Source organism: Mesocricetus auratus, unplaced genomic scaffold, assembly GCF_017639785.1.
Source record: "Mesocricetus auratus isolate SY011 unplaced genomic scaffold, BCM_Maur_2.0 Super-Scaffold_100013, whole genome shotgun sequence".
NCBI classification, from domain to species: domain Eukaryota; kingdom Metazoa; phylum Chordata; class Mammalia; order Rodentia; family Cricetidae; genus Mesocricetus; species Mesocricetus auratus.
In genome coordinates this window covers 2,269,486-2,288,204 of record NW_024429196.1, presented here as the reverse complement: position 1 = coordinate 2,288,204, position 18,719 = coordinate 2,269,486, and the positions used below count along the sequence as shown (strand labels likewise).

Below are 18,719 nucleotides of genomic sequence, written 5' to 3'. Positions count from 1 at the left end.
AACTCAAATTGCACATAAAATCTCACACACTAATAGTAGGAGACTTCAACACTCCGCTCTCACCGCTAGACAGGACTTCCAGACAGAAACTTAACAAAGAAAAAAAAAGAACTAACAGAAGTTATGACCCAACTGTGTTTAACAGACATCTATAGAACATTCCACCCAAACACAAAGGGATATACCTTCTTCTCGGCACCACAGGGAACCTTCTCTAAAATTGACCACATAATAGGAAACATAGAAAATCTCCACAGGTACAAAAAAATTGGAATAACCTCCTGTATCTAATCAGACCACCATGCATTAAAATTAGAATTCAACAATAGCACAAATCACAGAAACCCTACAACCTCATGGAAACTGAACAATGCACAATTGCACCTTCCCTGGGTAAAGGAAGAAATAAAAAAAGAAATCAAAGACTTCTGGGAATTCAATGAGAATAAAAACACAACATACCCAAACTTATGAGACACTTTGAAAGCAACGATGAGAGGAAAGTTCATAGCACTAAGTGCCCACATGAAGAAACTGGAGAACAATCACACTAGAGAATTAATGGCACAGCTGAATGCTCCAGAACAAAAAGAAGAAAACTCACCCAGGAGCAGCAAACGCCGGGAAATAATCAAATTGAGGGCTGAAATCAATCAAGTAGAAACCAGGAAAACACTGAGAAGAATCAATGAAACAAAGAGTTGGTTCTTTGAGAAAAATCAACAAAATAGACAAACCTCTGTCCAAACTAACCAAAAGACAGAGAGAGAGCATGCTGATTAACAAAATCAGGAATGAAAAAGGGGACATGACAACGGACTCTGAGGAAATCCAGAGAATCATCAGGGCATACTTTGAAAATCTGTACTCCACAAAATTTGAAAATTTAAAGGAAATGGACAATTTCCTGGATAGATATCACTTGCCAAAACTAAATCAAGAACAGATAAACAATCTAAACAGACCTATAACCCCTAATGAAATAGAAGCAGCCATCAAAAGTCTCCCAAACAAAAAAAGCCCAGGCCCAGATGGCTTCAGTGCAGAATTCTACCAGACATTCAAAGAAGAGCTAATTCCAATACTCCTCAAAGTATCCCACACAATAGAAGCAGGAGGATCACTGCCAAACTCTTTCTATGAGGCTACAATTACCTTGATACCCAAGCCACACAAAGACACAACTAAGAAAGAGAACTATAGACCAATTTCCCTCATGAACATCGATGCAAAAATACTCAATAAAATACTCGCAAACCGGATTCAAGAATACATCAGAAAAATCATCCACCATGATCAAGTAGGCTTCATCCCAGGAATGCAGGGATGGTTCAACATTAGAAAATCTATCAATGTAATCCACCATATTAACAAACTGCCAAAGAAAAACCACATGATCATCTCACTAGATGCTGAAAAAGCCTTTGACAAAATCCAACACCCCTTCATGATAAAGGTCTTGGAGAGATCTGGGATAACAGGGACATACTTAAACATAATAAAAGCTATATACAGTAAACCAACAGCCAACATCAAACTAAATGGACAGAAACTCAATGCAATTCCTCTAAAATCAGGAACAAAACAAGGCTGTCCACTCTCTCCATACCTTTTCAACATGGTACTTGAAATTCTAGCTATTGCCATACGACAACAAAGGGGGATCAAGGGGATACAAATTGGGAAGGAAGAGGTCAACCTTTCACTGTTTGTAGATGATATGATAGTTTACATCAATGACCCAAAGAACTCTACCAGGGAACTCTTACAGCTGATTAACACCTTCAGCAAAGTGGCAGGCTACAAGATCAACTCAAGAAAGTCAGTAGCCCTATTATATACAGATAATAAAATGGCTGAAAGAGAAATCAGAGAAACATCACCCTTTACAATTGCCACAAACAACATAAAATACCTTGGGGTAACGCTAACCAAACAAGTGAAAGACCCGTATCTCAAGAATTTCTAACAATTATTAAAATGATAGAAAATAATAAAAACAAAGTCAGTATATGATTATTTTATATTAAAATTCCAATACATACAAATGTACTATCACAGTAAACGTCTAAGATAAACATAGATGAAATAATTCCTCAGAAATAAAAAGCTGCAGCCAGGTGGTGGTGTTGCTCGCCTAAGTAGATCTCTGTGAGTTTGAGACCAGCCAGGGCTACAAAGTGAAATTTATCTAAAAAAAAAAGGTCAGGGGTGGGGGTGGGCTAGACACAGTGGTGCAGATCTGTAAACCCAACACTTGGAAGGAGAATGCAGGAGCATCCGAGATCTAAGGTCTTCTTTCAAGAACCAGGATATGAATAAAAAACACAGAAATATGGAAGCATGATAATGAATTTTAATGAGAACTATTATATCCCCAAACAACCTAGTATGTTTTTGAAGATGTTTCCTATAGAACTCATACATATTGTAGATCAGTAAATACTATATAATGAGACAGAATTGATAGAAGATCATTTGTTTTCTCCTCTAGTATCAAAGAAATACCAAGTAACCAACAAAAGTGGGTTCAAGAGTATTCCAGGGATATATTGTATGAGAGAAGAATAAAAAAATAAAATGAAAAAAGTCTTTGACAATAATTGAGCTATTTCTGTTTTCATAGCATCCTTATGGATTTGATAGTTAATACAGAATTTTAGAACATTAATTGAGTTTTTTAATCAGAGCTTCTAAAATTATGACTATTAGAAACATGTAAACAAGTAAATGTCACTTTGCTTCCTATCTATATGATAGTAGGCCTTATTGGTTACTATATGGCATGTTTATCACTTGTATGTACTAACCTCTAGATCTTTCAGCTTCTGTATTTCACTTTCCAGTTGACTTTTCTCCAATAATAATTCTTGAAAATCAGTTTCCATCTGTTTATATTTCTAAAGACAAATGAAATAATTTCAATTAAAACCAGGCATCTTGATAAGATTTATTTCAATACTTAGTTACTAATGTAAGACTAACTTCACTAAAACATGAAAAGAATGAGCCACTAGCATTAATTTCAGAATTGTTTCTCAGACTATGATGTCTAGAAAGTGAAAGGAACATGCTACACCTTCTAGTTCATGAGCCGGGTGAACTGAGTGAGCACTAATCTCTAATTACAACAATAGAAAAGGGCCATTTGTGGAGTCTCTTCAAAAATCAAGGACAAAGTAAGAGCATTATACTTACAGTCTCAATTATACTCTGTTCATTTAAAGCTCTGAAAAACAGACCAAAAGTAACAATAGTATAATACATACATACATATTTTTAGTTATGGAACACATTTACATTTTCTTCTTAAAGATTTCTAGCAGGCTTCCCTGGCTAGTCTCACAACTTCCTCTTGTGCTGTATCCAACACCTAAACTCTTACCAGGAACCCCCTCCATGCACCCACCCCCAGGACCCTTTGGGTGATCTTCACTACACACACCCTAGACCAGTAGTTCTCAATCTGTAGGTAGCAATCCCTTTAAGGGTCAAATGACCCTTTCACGTGGGTTGCCTGAGACCATAAGAAAACACAGATACTTGAATTATGATTCATAACAGTAGCAAAATTACCATTGTGAAATAGCGAGGAAAATAATTTTATGGTTGGGGTCACCACATCATAAAGAACTGTATTAGAATTGCAGCATTAGGAAGGTTGAGAACCACTGCCCTACGTGAGTCCCAGGGCACAGAAATTAAAAGAATATTCATAAACCACCTCAAAGAATTAAAGGTGTTTAAAGAAGGCACAAAGAAACAGTTCAATGAAAGCAAAGAGAAACATGTTAAGGAGAATAAATTCCTGAGTGACACCCAAGAAAACACAAACATTATGCTGGTGGACTTGTTGGCAACAGTCCAAGTCTTAAGAACAGAACAGAATATAGAAACACCAAAGAGGACACCAGCTGAAATGAAGCTGAAAAAAACCCAACAGCCCAACTAGAAAACTCAAAGGAAAGATGTACAAATAGAATGAATCAAGTAGAAGACAGAACATCAGGTCTCAAAGATAAAACAGAGGATATAAGTCAAATAAAAAAGGAACGTGAAAAATTAAACAAACAACACACAGGAAATGTTGGACACCATGAAATAAAAAACTGCCTTCAAAATATAGTCATTGATGAGGGAAAAGAATCCCAAAGTCACAAAACACTCCCCTCAACTCAAGAAAGTCTTATCCATACAAATATAAGAAGCACACAGAACACCAATTAGACAAGGCCAGAAGAGAAAAGCCAGGACATATCATAGTTAAAACGCTAATTATATCCTGAAATACTTACTGTGACATGTTACATAATCCATGAAAATTGTTTAGAAAAACATATTATCTAATGTCAAACTAACCACTTTTGAGAATTGGTGATTGTATCAGAACTATCTCATGGAAACTGAGGTGATTAGCTCACAGCCAGTAAATTTCTGTAGCCTGATTTCAGGAGTGTGACTTCATTAGCAAAAGCCTTCTTTCACTATACAAAGCAAAACAGTTGATTTACACACATCCCATTGTTTTTACCTTTTCCTAGTTTGGAAATAAATACTCAGAGCAAAAATGTGTGAACTGTATAATAATGACTAGAAAGGAAAATCCAATATTCATACTCGAGTGGAGACACTTGCAGAATCAGAAGCTCCTGTGAGGTCCTCCCTTCCCAGAATTCCAGCGTCCTGAATTTATTCTTATTGCCAGTGTTTCTACTTGTAGACAGTATAGATTAGCTTCATGTGATTATTGAAATTTGTGCCCTTGTCTTTAAAATTCCAAAGCTACAAAAACTAGCCAGGAAGTATGATGTACGATGAAGTTTTCCACACTCTTTACCTAGATTCCCAATTTTAGTGCTTTACTGTTTTCTTTGTGATATATATATATATATATGCATATACATATGACATGTATGTACACATACATATGTGTGTATATATTTGCAGAACCACTGAAATAAACGTGAACCCCTGGTAAAAAAAACCACTAAGTATACATACATAACAAAAGAGTTATTGCTATGACTCTCATAGTTATTGTTGTAACTCTCATACATTGAGAGTTACAAGAGAATAAATACAAATCACATATAAAGGAAAAAATAACAATAATAACTGGTTTCTTAGCTTCAGATTCTAGAAACACAACTGAGTCTATCACCAGTATCCTCTAAACTGGTACCCTAGCATGATTAATAGATGACACTTTCTCTGTGTGTCCCACTGGCTTTCCTCTTTGTGTATGTAAAGGCCTTGGTTGTATCTCTCCTTAAAATTATAGCAGGCTCACCTGATTAGAGTCCCACTCTGTGGCAACATTTATCTCTTCTGATAATGTCTCTCTAAACAGCCCCTCTTTGGATTGCTATTTTAGCATTTGAAGTGCTGGTGAGAACTTAATCCCTATCTGTAGCAGGATCACTCAAGCTGTTGTATTAGCTTTCTGGTGCTTTGTAGGCCAGATTGGGCTATCAGCCAACACTTATATATTCTACACTTTATTATTGCAGAAAAATGACTGCCAGATACAATAATATCTTATAAATGATTACATTATTATGATTTTATATCATTTTGTATATGCTTTTTCTACAGTTTCTGAATAAATTTTAAAGGCATTTTTCTTCTTACCATGGACTTTCACAAGGGTAGCTTGAGAATATTTAGCTAATGAAGCACACTACAATAAAGCAATAATAGTATCATTAGCTATGTATTTAACAGTTTTACTTTATTTAGCAATGCATGCCTCAACTAGAATGTCAACTCTATTGTACACCAGAGAAATTAATATTTAGAACAACTGAAATTTTGACTGTCATTAATTTCTTTAAAATCTAATAAAAAATGAATGCTCATACTCCATGCAATATTGAGGACCAAAACTTTGGGAACTGAATAAATCTACCTCTCCAAAAAAAAAGGAAAAATAACAGAATAATAACTGATTTCTTAGTGGAAACTTTGAAAGCCAAAACATCCTGGAGCGATGCATTTCATGTTCTAAAAGACTATGATAGCCAACCTAAGATAACACAACCAGCCAAAATAGCTGCTATTATTGAAGAAGAAAGAAAAAATTCATGACAGAAGCAACCTAAAAAAATTATAAGCAACAAAACAAACACAAGGAAAATACAGGAAGCATTGTTTTGGGCTGAAGAGGAATGAATACAGCGTATGGCAAGAAATGCAAAGCCATAATTACTAAAATGGCTAGAAACGTCTCAGACAATGCTTACAATCCCTAGCAACTAAGGAAATGCAAATCAAAAAGAACTTTGATATTTCATCTTACCTGAACCAGAGTGGCAAAGATCAATAGAACAACAGACACCAAATGCTGGAGGGGAAGCAGGGGGGGAGACCCTCATCTATTGATAGGATTGCAAACTAGTGCAGACCCTATGGAAATCAGTGGGGAGAATTCTAAAAAAAATTCTCAAAAAGCTAAACATAAATCTACCATATGACCCAGCTACACCACTCCTTGGCACATGCCCAAAGGACTCGATATCATACTTCACAGATACTTGCTCAGCCATGTTCATTGCTTCTCTATTCACAACAGCTAGGAGACAGGAGAAACCTATATATCCGACAGCTGACAAATGGTCTATACAGGAGAAGGTGGGAAGAGGGTAAAGGGGAATGGTAGGATACAAGTGATCAGATAATGGAAATGGGAAGAGGGAGCTCCTTAGGGAGGAAGAGGGAAGTGAATACGGAAGAACATGGGAAGAGGTAAAGGGTGAATGGTCAGATATAATTTATTTGATAGGGTAAAAGCAGTAAGATTGGGCTCCTTATGGAAGGGGGAAGGAGGTGAATATAGGAAATGAAGGTAGATATATAAAATAACGCTGATGGCTGAAAAAGCCACAAGGAAACATACTTTTAACTGTTTACCTTAAAAACCTATAGTGCTTGTAATACACTGTATAAATATACATACATAGTTTCCATAAAGTTTTCTCACCTGGGCTGATGGTGCTCCCTGAAACAGGCAAAGACCACCTAACAAAACCCCAATACCAGACGTGAGAAGTCTTCTTTTGAGTTGTTGGCCAGGACTAAGCAACTTCCCAAGCCTATAACCTATTGTTGCTTCCCTCGGTTGTCCCTCAGAGGTAGAATTAAGTTCCTAATTCTAAGGATACCATGCACTTCAGAGTCAAGACTCAGATACCACTGAGACGGAACTGACCTGAGTGGCCTCTCCCTGAGGACTAGCTTTCAGTGTAACAAAGGCACCATGTGTTTCCTAAGGAGAGAAGCAACCAACAGTCCCACCCAGTCATGCGATCCAATAACCACATTAATGACCAGCACAGCATGATAAAGTAGTGGCATACACACACATAAATGCATACATATACATACATAGATACATAGATACATTTAAGAGGTCAGCTTTTGAAGAGGGTCTTATTTCTTAGCTATGCTCCCAATGTTTCTAGTCTATGAACTCGGTTTTATAAGTAGAAAATAAGAAATAATTACTTTCAAAGCTTACCTCTCTAACATATTTGTCTGATTTTCAAATATTTTAATCATCACAGTTATCCGTTGAGGCAATGAATAAGGAGTTTCTATTACAAAAAATAAAAATATCATAATGGCTGATCATACGACTCAGTGATGTAGATGGGGAAACTAAACAAACATAAGGATCAGGTGACATGATACTTTCAACCACATCTGCCTTATTTTATTTTATCTTACACATCATCTTTGGCTTCCAACACTGTGCCAATCACTGTGTATTCTAATCTGTGTGCGCTTTTAATCTTCATAATAACCAGGTAATATTCTATTGTTGACTAATAAATATGCCTACTCTATATGGCTGTTGTCAGGACAAAATAAAATTGGATTAAGCACTTGGAACCCTTTGGAAAACAACCTGCACAGTTTTAGATTAATTCTTATAGGCATTTTGCAAACCATTAAAGCAACTCGCTTGAAAAAAAGTCAGTGAGCATGCAACTGTCATTGGAAACTCCCTAAGGGGAGAAGCAAATGAGTTTAAAATGCAATTGGGTATTCAAGGTCTGAGAGACAATTTTTTTAGGTGTGATATATGCCTAATAGGGGCAACCAGTGACAAAGGGGGAATAAAAGAAACACGTGAAGTGATAATGACTACAAATATTCTAAAGAATAAAATACCAAATCACTCATCATTGAACATTTTTGTTATCACTGTGGGGATGTGCATGAGCGTGACAGGACTGTGTGTGGAGATCTGAGCACACTCTTTGGGGTCTGTTTTCAACTTCACTATTGCCTGGGTTCTGACTTAACTCAGATCAACCTCTGTGTGCAGTACGTGCTTTTACCTGCCAAGTCACTGGTTGGCCTAAGACTGAGAAAACAGAAACAAAATCAAAATATGCGCCTAAACATAGAATAATATTCAAACTTCAGAAAAATCAAAAGATAACAAAGGGACCAAAGTAGCCATACATAGAGAAAAAGGATGAAAATCAACCAGACTTCCCTCCTTCCCATACAGCATCCTTGCACGTGAGAAGCCCCTAGGACCTCAGAGCTACACTGTGTACACACAGCACTGCAACCCAGTCTTCAATGCTACTCTGTAACTCAATCATAAAAGCCACTATCAGAGCAAGTAAGGTTACACAGCTCAAGGCACTGGTGCACTTTCTGCTGAATACGTGCCTTAGGGCCAGTCTGAAAGCACCTTCAATGCAGACACCAGAGCTCCAGATGAAATAAGAACATCTCCACTGAGGTTGCTGAGGAAGCAGTAGCTCAGAATACAGCAGCATCCAGACTTCACAGTCACTACTAGCCCATGCCCACCTGTGGTACAGAACCCAAACTGGTGCTACCATCATTGTGATCACACAGCAAGGTATACTGGTCACCACCAGGTATCCTCCTGAAACAGATTCCCGTGGGTGAAACACACACACACACACACACACACACACACACACACACACACACACACACACACACGAGAATCTTAAACAGTTTTTGATACTAAAAATCTCAACAGGTCTCTGTGCAAGTGCTTGCTTACTGGATATAAAGACTTGTGTAAAATAATACAAAGACAACAGAAAGAACTTCAAGGACACTGAGCTGTTGTTTGAGGCCAACCTGAGATACATGAGAACCTTTCTTAAAAACAAACAAATAACAACCACAAAACCCAGACAAAATCTTGAAAGCAGCAAGAATACAGAGGTTCTCACTAGGATGGTGTGAATGAGAATGTCCCCCATAGGCCCATGTACATGAACACTGGGTCCCCAGTGGGTGGTAGTAACTGGGAAGGTATAGAACCTTTAGGAGGTATTAATGTAATGGTGTTTAAATGAATGGCCACGCCGGGTGGTGGTGGCGCACGCCTTTAATCCCAGCACTCGGGAGGCAGAGGCAGGCAGATCGTTGTGAGTTCAAGGCCAGATTGGACCGACAGTCTCCAAAACAATACAGAGAAACCCTGTCTCGTAAAAACAAAAGCAAACAAACAAAATGAATGGCCACTTACCTGGTTCAATTTCAGACATAACTTGAGATTCATACTCTGCGTGGGATTTTAAGAATTCTGAAATAGATGCAAGTGTCTGCCATTATACTTTTTATATCACAATCTTATGCACGAATCAGGTTCATGGTCTACATTTTTAATTTTAATGATTTGCCCAAGAGGAAGACAAAACGACTTCATGGGAACAACAGCCAAATCATAATAGCATTCATCTTTTAAGAATATTTATTTTACTTTATGTGTTTGAGTGTTTTGCCTGCATATATGTATCTGCACTATATGTGTGTAGTGCTGGTAGACACCAGAAGAGGGAGTAAGATCCCCTGGAACTAGAGCTACAGAGATGTAAGAGCTGCTATGTGGGTGTGGGAATCACACTTGGGTTCTCTGCAAGAGCAGCCAGTGTTCTTAACAGCTGAGCCGTCTCTTCAACTTGGCATTAATCTTTTGTGTTTCCAAAATCGACACTATAATAAAACTTGAATCGAAATATCAAACTCCCTACCGGACAGTGTCTTCAGTTTGCCATTGCATAATTTTTTAATTATAAAAATTAAGTTTGGGGCTAGAGAGATGGCTCAGAGGTTATGAGCACTGATTGCTCTTCCAGGAGTCCTGAGTTCAATTCCCAGCAACCACATGGTGGTCCACAACCATCTACAATTCAATCTGGTGCCCTCTTCTGATGTAGGCAGAAACTGCATATGTAATAAATAAATCTTTTAAAAATTAAGTTTAAGTCTCAAAGTGATAATATCATTAGGAAACTGTATAAAGCTTAAGCATTTATAAAATATTACCTTCAATTTGCTTCTCTATAGCTTCAAAAGTTTTCATTGATTCTGACAGAGCATCTTTATCCCTGTTAAGAGTGCCAATAGATAAAACATATCTTCATACACATTAATTTACATGCCCAAGGAACTATATTTTTCAGACTACACATATGAAGTTGGTGAAATAAAAGTTAATGATTTATCCTTAAGTCATAGTTACTACGATAAATGAATAGTAAAGCCATCCCATATTATAAAGGTCAAATTCTGTGAATTGTGTATTTCGGGTATAATTAAATACACCAGTAAGTAACATTTAGAATAAAAAGTCTGTAGAAACTGATCTCTTTTTTGCTAAGACATTTTCACTAGGTGCAGTGCTAGGAGGATGAGTCTGAGAGTCAGACAGCCCTCCCCAAACCTGTAACTACATGGCCTGGAGCCAGCTGCCATGCCTCTCTCTCCGGGTTCTTTATCTGTTAAAACTTACATATACCAATAGCCTTCTCATTATGTAGTTACGAGGCTCCCAGGAAATGCTGGAAAATATCTTGTGCATAGAAGACATCTAAATGTCAAATATAAATTCTAATATACGTTTAAAAATATTCCTGGCAACAAACAGCTCAAAAATGTACAGAAACCTTCTTACAGTGCTGATGCGATAACAATTTATAGAGAGAATATGCAGAGAGCGCACACTGACTTTTACCTTCTTACAACTATTAGTAGTTTTTTTTTTAACAATATGAAAGAGCTTTATATATACTTGATGGAATCCGATGTTTGAAAGTCCAATTCTAAACCTGGTTTTATAATTTTAAATAAACACTGAATTTGCTACTAGGACTCACTTGTTCACATTCAGACATGTGAGACCCAGAAACACAATGTTCTCTCTCTTCTGTGGTTTCCAGCTCCAAATCCTCAGATGTGAGCATGCAACATGGAGTAATGACTAAATCTAAGAAAGTATAAAGAGACCATAGGCATGGGGGGAGGGGCATGAGAAGGAATAATAGGATATAGGAGGTATGAAATGAGAAATGAAAAAACACAGATGGGGTTCAACTAGAGAGGAGGGGAGGGGTGTCAATACAGAAGGTGAATGACAGAGGAGGGACAAATAACACCAAGATTGTTGGATAAAGCCTCAAGAAATCCTGTTGTTTTACAGTCACATAAAATTATATAAAATACATTTAAGTATACATCTATCATCTATCTGTCTGTCTGTCTGTCTATCTATCTATCTATCATCTGTCCATCACCTATCAGTCATCCATTCATCCATCTATCTATCTATCTATCTATCTATCTATCAATCATCTATTTATCCATGTATCATCTGTCTACCTATCATCTTGTCTGTGTGTCTGTCTAGCTATCTATCCAATCTACCTAGCAGGAAGTTATGCCAACTGGGCGACAATGATCCCTACAAAACCCAAAAAAATTGAGATACAAGTACCAGGAATGAGCAATCACTGGTGAATGGTTGATCAGGGTATCTTGAGTGACTCCTAAAACAATATAGACTATAGACCTTGACTGCTTCCTGGGAGTTGAGGGTAGAACCCTATTGCTGAAGAAACCGCATACTTTGGACACAGAACTCAGATGATTTGAGCTGTATCTGACCTGGAAGCTTCCTTCCTGCAATCTGGCTTCCATAGTACCAGAAGATACTTTGAAAGCTGCCAAGCAAGGGGAGAAATTCAACAATCCTACTTAGTTGAACTATGACAATGAACAACATGGCAAGATATCCATAAAGGTGCAATAGTGGCATTCAAACATTGTTGGTAACCAGCAGTTGTCTAACTTGACCTAAGTCCCACTCAACAGGAAGGCAATAATGTCTAGTACTGGAAACAAAGCTAGTGAGGTAACGAACCTTACGAAAGAATCTACCATCACAACTTTGCTAAACCTGCATAATACCTAACCACATTCTAAACCTTATTCTCTTACTCATAGATAAGTGTACCGATACTTCTCATCAAAGAAGTTGCTCCTTATAGCAAGTGGAGGCCATCACAGAAGTCCACAAGTGGACAGAATGCACAGGTCAACAGATCATGGGGAACTCTCACCCCCAACAGATATATCTACATCATGGCACCTACATCTATTTTTAGAGAAAATCTCAGAAAAAGGCATGGAAAGATTTTAAGAGCCCAAACAACAGGAAGTCTGCTGTGAAACACTCTCTCGTAGAAATGTTTGCATAAACGAGACTGGACAACAATGGAAGATGCTAAAGTGGAAGGTAACAATTTTTTGCAGGGTTTCACCCCTAGAGAATTACAGGCAATTATTGACTGCTAGGAAAAGAATTAGCCTGTCTCAGAGATGAGCTCTCTTTATTGACTATCCAATGCAAAATGGTCAGTCCTGAAACTATAATACACAAGCAATAAAAACAAACTCAGCAGGTTGTAACTATGTATTTGTGCATACATGTAATACATATATGTATATATGTAATGATAATAAAGAAAAGGGAGCTATTAATCTGAGGGAGCATGGGAGGGCACTTGGTAAGGGCTGGAGGGAGGAAAGGTGGGTATGATGTAATTCTATTTCAACTAAAATATATTTAAATTAAGAAACATGTTTACAATCAAGATATTTTAAAGACAATACTATCCAGCAGAAGTTTTAAGTACTAGCTATATATGGCTATTGAGTACTTAAAATGTTTTTCGTATGCCCCAGAAGCCAATTTGTTTATGCTAAATTGAATTTGAAAAGCCCTATGTAGCTGATGTCCATTACACTGAATAACACCATCTCATATTATTAAACTTCAAATCAGAAAAAGCAAGTAAACATTCATATATCACTAAGAAGTTCTTTGTGAAACAGGAACACTGAGTTAGCTCACATCCAATGCTAATTGCTGATTTTAATTCAATGAATCCTTATATTTCACTTACATGTGTTTCAACATCAGTGATCCCCTTTGTCCTTTCAGGCGACTTTTCAGCTCTTCAAATTTATGTATCAGATTTGCTATTTGTGTAATGTTTACATTGACCGATTTATCGTCTGATGGAAGATCTGTTTCAAAAATGCTTTGGTCCTTACTTATCTAAAATAACAAAATTTACCAGTAATCAAAGAGCCATTTAATCTCATACATCAAAAGCATTTCACTATTTCCTTTATCAATCTGAATAACTTTTATTTAATCTCATAGTTAGCTATATCCAAACACTGGTATAATAGTCACAAATGCAGGGAAGGGCATTTCACTATCAGCAATGCTACAGCTCAGCCAGGATGTTTAAATGTCAAAGCTATTATTTACTATTTTGTTATATAAAATTTTTAAGAAAGCCCAATAACAAATGCAACTCAAAAATATTGACAAGAACAATTCTAAATCAATTGTTTCACATAATTTTTACCTGAGAATACTGTGTTGTAATAAATTATAGAAAGACAATGATAAAGTAATGACTCTCTATTACTAATCTCAGGTGTTAATGTGCTTTCATTTTTTCGTGGGGAAACATTCAGATGCCTTTGGATGTCTCAAGCCAGAGGGAACAAAAATGAAGAGAAGTTTCTGAGTGATAACTACACTTTCTGTCTCTGCCCTTTAATTTTCATTCCAAATAGCAAGACCCTTTTGTCTTAAAGAACATTTAACTAGAGAGAGTGATAAGTATAGCCAAAGGAGTGCAGAATACTTCTGAACAATCTTTGAAGTGGCCTGGGAAACAATTCTCTCATGCTAGAGGAATATATATAATCCATCCCAAAAGAGAACTAAAAGTCCTTGAAGTCACAGGTCAGTTGTTCTCTTTGGAGTGTCTAAAGTATTTGAAAATATAAAATGCAAATGGTATCATTAAAGAACACAATACATTTTCTAAAAGTCAATATAGTTTTACATCTGCTTATATTAGGAATAATTTTTTAAGCAGAGGAGAAATTTTAAGTTGATAAACCCCTATTACTTTTATGTAAATCAAAAAAAGAAAGTGAGTAAAATTGTCATTATTCTTTAGGAGAAACAATGATCTAATAAGTCCTGTTCTCCCCTGTATTCATGTAGAAAACTCATATGCAAATTACTGATAAACATTTTTACTACCCACTAATTATTTTTCAGCCCAAATCAGAATATTACTTTATATTCAATGGTTACTGAAACATTTGACTTACACATACTTCAAACAGATTTTCAAATGGGTCAAATACTTACTAATGTAACCAATAGTTAAGAAGTTTTAGATTTTACCTCCTCCATTTGGTTGACTCGTTGCTGAAACCACTTCATAGAAAAGGAATAAAAAGGAGAGTTAGTACACATGTATCGATGAACCCGTATCTACCCAGTACCATTTCTGACTCACACGCACATCACACAGGGTTCAGAACAGGGTTAGAAACTTAAAAATATCTAGCAGCAGCCATGGAATGCTGCACAGATAATCATTGCATAATATGCATTTTTTCTCTTTAGTTTAAGCTGTAATGAATTGAAACACATACCTTGAAAACAGACTCCAAAGTCTGGAAAACAAAGTTTTTGTTAGTATATTTAAAGATAAAACAAGTATCATGAAACTCTTATGATTTTGGATCATAAATCTGCTGAAATTACTATGATTTATATAGTTAAAGCAACAATAAATCTGTAGTTCCAAAGCTATAATAATTTTGTAGTTATAGTGTTTAGTCCATTTTCTATACACAACTACCTCTAGAATTAAAAATAGATTTTTTTTATCCACAGGATTTTGGAGTCAATTATTCACATCTAATATTTTTTGTGTGTGTATGTGTGAAACAAAGTTTCCAGAAGAGAGTCACACCTGTGTTATATGTTTTCCAAGGAGTGATTAACTTATTTTTAACACAATTTATAGAGGAGATGTGTAACTTCAGAGGGAAATCACCTTGGGCTATCTCAGCTCCAAATAGCCATTTATTGTTGACCTCTGTGTATGACCTGGTATTCTTGTGATTATTAGACCAACCACTTTCCAATAAACAAGTTCCACAAATTCCATCAACTGAATTGCTAATAATGCATGAGCTAGCGTCTAAGGCCCACAGCAGAGATTTCCCCACTGTGCCAAAACCTGCCTACTTGATGTTCCCAGAAAAGTATTTCAAAAATGCTTGATTTATAACTTTTTTCTGTTCTGTTGGTATAAAACTTCATGATTTATTCCAAGATAGTTTGTTTTTGGAGGTGATTGTGAATATTGCTTCCTGGCTTTCTTTCTATGTATCCTTGTCATTTGTACACTGGAAGGCTTCTGAGCATTGTGTCTAAATTTTGTGTCCACTTATTTTACTGAATATGTTAATAAGTAGAGATTTTTGGCAGAGTTATTAGGATCTTTTATATATATATATAAAAGGATCATATATATGTATATATATGTATATATATATACATAAAATCGTATCATCTGCAAATAAGGCTATTTTGACTTCCTCCTGTCCACCCTAGGCTACTGAATCAGATATTTAGTGAGGCCCGCAGTCAGTTGGTGACTTAGAGTGACTGTTTCTTATGCTGAAGTCTGAGTTGGTCTAACCTGTGGTTAATGCAGTGGAGTGTACAGCAACTGTATGAAAAGCTTCCTGAAAAGAGGGTTGCATGCTTGTCTTATTTTTTAAACTGCTGTGACAAAACATAATGGTGAAGACAACTTAGAAAAGAAAGAGAGTGGATTTAGGGTAAGAGTCCATGATGGCAGAGCAAAGGCACACTGTGTCAGGGACACTCTGGAGCTGGCATCTTGATCTAAAAGTAGAAGGCAGCGTAAGCACACTGGGAATGACCTGATCTTTTGAAGTTTCAAAGCCACCCCTCTGACACACTTCCTCCAACAAGGCCACACCTCCCAAACAGTTCCACCAACTGGGGACCAGTTTTTCAAGGATGACCTATGTGGGCTACTCTCATTCAAACCACCATGTTCTACTCCATGGCCCCCACAGATGTGTGGCCATATCATAGTGCAAAATGCACTTAGTCCAACTTCCAAAGTCTCCATCATTTTTCATTCTCAGCACTGTTTAAAAGTCCAACATTCAGAATCTGTTGTCAGACTCAAGGCAATCACTGCACTGTAAAAAATCAAGATGCAAATTATATACTTCCAACATACAATAATACAGAATATATATTACTATTCCAAAAGGAAGGAATCCAGTCACGGAGGACCAAAGCAACATACTGGGCCAAGTCCAAATCCTGTAGTTCAACTCTTCTTGTGTTTGAGCTCAGAGAGCTTAGCTGGCTCCAGGATTCCAGCTCTGCCTCCTGCAAGATCCACCTCTCTCTTGGGCTGCTCCACTCCACCTCACAGCCCTCCTCGGCAGGTGTCCCAGGGCTCTGGCACCTCTAACATCATGGTGGTGGGGGTCTCCAACACAGTCCAGGCTTCATGTTCAACAGCTCCACACAATGGCCTCTCAGGGCCTCTTGCCCTCTGAGGATCTTCATGCAGGCACTGCCCCATCACACAATGTCTGGCCTTGGCCTCTCCTTAACCATGGAGTAAGACCGCATCCCTGTACCCACATATCCATCACGACTCAAAGCCAGAACAACAGCGAGTGATGCTGCCAAGTGTAGCTGCCTGCTTGTGGACGGGGCCTGGTCCCTTGATCCCGTTTGAGGCAGCTTTCACTGGTTTTCTAGGCTCACATTTCTTAGGCCTCTTCCTTTCACAGGGGAAAGGAAGTTTTGCTGGGTAGGGTCTTGCCCTCACGGCACCTCAGGCCTTTCTTCAACCTCCTTTAGTAGAGACCTTGGCTTCTCCAGCATTTAATTTTCTGGTGCACCTTTTCTCTTGCAACTGTACATTTGGTATTGTTTTCTGCTCTTTTTCATCGTAGACCTGTACAAGAATGATTGCTAGTAACCATGGGGCAGAGTCAATAATAGAGTGCTTTGAAATCTTCCCCATCGAAGACTTTAAGCTCATTACTTTCAAACATAGCCCCAGGAAAGATCTCAGGACTTGGGCAGACATTCTTTGCCAAACATCACAGGATGGTGGATCTCTAGTCCAGTGGATGAGATTTCTTCTTTCCCAGATCACAGTCTGCATGGATCTGTCTTCCAAGCCTCTGCTAAGATAGCTCATTAAGCTCTGCTTACAGCATTCAAGCTTTAGCCTTGGAATTTCTGTTTTTCTTTAAAATGTAGGGCCTATCACAACACCAGCCTTGTACCAACTTCTGTCTTCAGTTATTTTTAAATTGCCATGACAACAGCTTTAAATGGGATGTCTTTATCAAATCCCCCCAACCCTCAGAACTCAGGGAACCCATGAAAGAGGTGGGAAGAGTGTAAGAGCCAGAGGAGATGGAGGACACCAGGATAACAAGGCCCTCTCAATCAACCACAGAGACTGAAGCAGCAAGCACAGGCCTTGCACGGGTCTGCACCAGGTCGTCTGCATACATATTGCAGCCCTCAGCTTAGTGTTTCTATGGGACTCCTGACTGTGAAAATGAATGGGTCTCTGCTTCCTGTGCCTTTTCTTTGGCGATTTTTCCTTCTGTTAGTCTGCCTTGCTCATCTTCAATGTGATGGTTTTTATTTTATCTTATTATATATTTTATTTTGTTATGTTTTGTTTTTATATCTCTTAGAAGCCTGTTCCTCAAGGCTCCCTGAATGTGGGTGTCAGCTAGGAGGCCTGGGAAGTCTATAAGGTCTCTGGTGGTGGAAGCAGCATTTATCCCTAGTGCACAAATGGACTTCGGCAGAACATTCTCTATGGAGGGATACTCTCTTAGCCTAGATGCATGGGAGAGGGCCTACCTAGGTCCTGCCCCAAATGACTTGACAGACTTTAATGATCCCTTGTGGAAGGCCTCACCTTCCCTGGGGAGTGCATAGGGGTGTCTGAAGGATCATTGGAGGATGGGAGGGAAAGGAAACTGGGATTGATATGTAAAATAACATCGTTACTAATGTTCTAACAATTCTAACATTGTTCTAATATATATGAAGTCCGTTCTTTCCCAATGAGAAACAGAAAGGGAGGAGGGGGTAGGCAGGAACTAGAAGGAGGAGTACAAGGAGAAGAAACTGTAATCTGGATTATTTATATGGGAAAAGAATCTACTTTCATTAAAAGAGAAAAAAGAAGAGAGAAATAAGAAATTACAGACTTTGTGCACATTACACTTCACTTAACTTCCTTCTCTGCCTCCTTAAAGAAATGGTAGCAAAACACTGCATATAGGAACCTGCCGGGAAAAGATGTGAACATCCGCCTGGAACACAAGAAGCATCTAGCTATCCCACCACAATGATGAAATGCTTTGAGCTACAGAGACGGAGGCTGCACAGCATGGTAAATGGACCATATCTCCCTCTCCTTTCTGCTCTGAAGCAGTTATGCTTCCAGTTATCTGAATTTCAA

At 37.7% G+C, this 18,719-nt stretch overlaps 1 protein-coding gene across 11 annotated transcripts in view; it reads right to left on the bottom strand.

The window, feature by feature from the left end:
• Ccdc7 (coiled-coil domain containing 7) overlaps nt 1–18,719 on the bottom strand; it is a 193,760-nt gene that overhangs the window by 149,059 nt on the left and 25,982 nt on the right. For all 11 annotated transcript variants that reach the window (XM_040755273.1, XM_040755264.1, XM_040755269.1 and 8 more), the window contains 8 exons: nt 14,812–14,832; nt 14,558–14,590; nt 13,245–13,399; nt 10,327–10,388; nt 9,527–9,583; nt 7,517–7,592; nt 3,199–3,229; nt 2,811–2,900 (listed from right to left, as the gene is read on the bottom strand). In XM_040755273.1, coding sequence (XP_040611207.1) covers nt 2,811–2,900; nt 3,199–3,229; nt 7,517–7,592; nt 9,527–9,583; nt 10,327–10,388; nt 13,245–13,399; nt 14,558–14,590; nt 14,812–14,832 — 525 coding nt within the window. The remainder of the gene's footprint in view (nt 1–2,810; nt 2,901–3,198; nt 3,230–7,516; nt 7,593–9,526; nt 9,584–10,326; nt 10,389–13,244; nt 13,400–14,557; nt 14,591–14,811; nt 14,833–18,719) is intronic.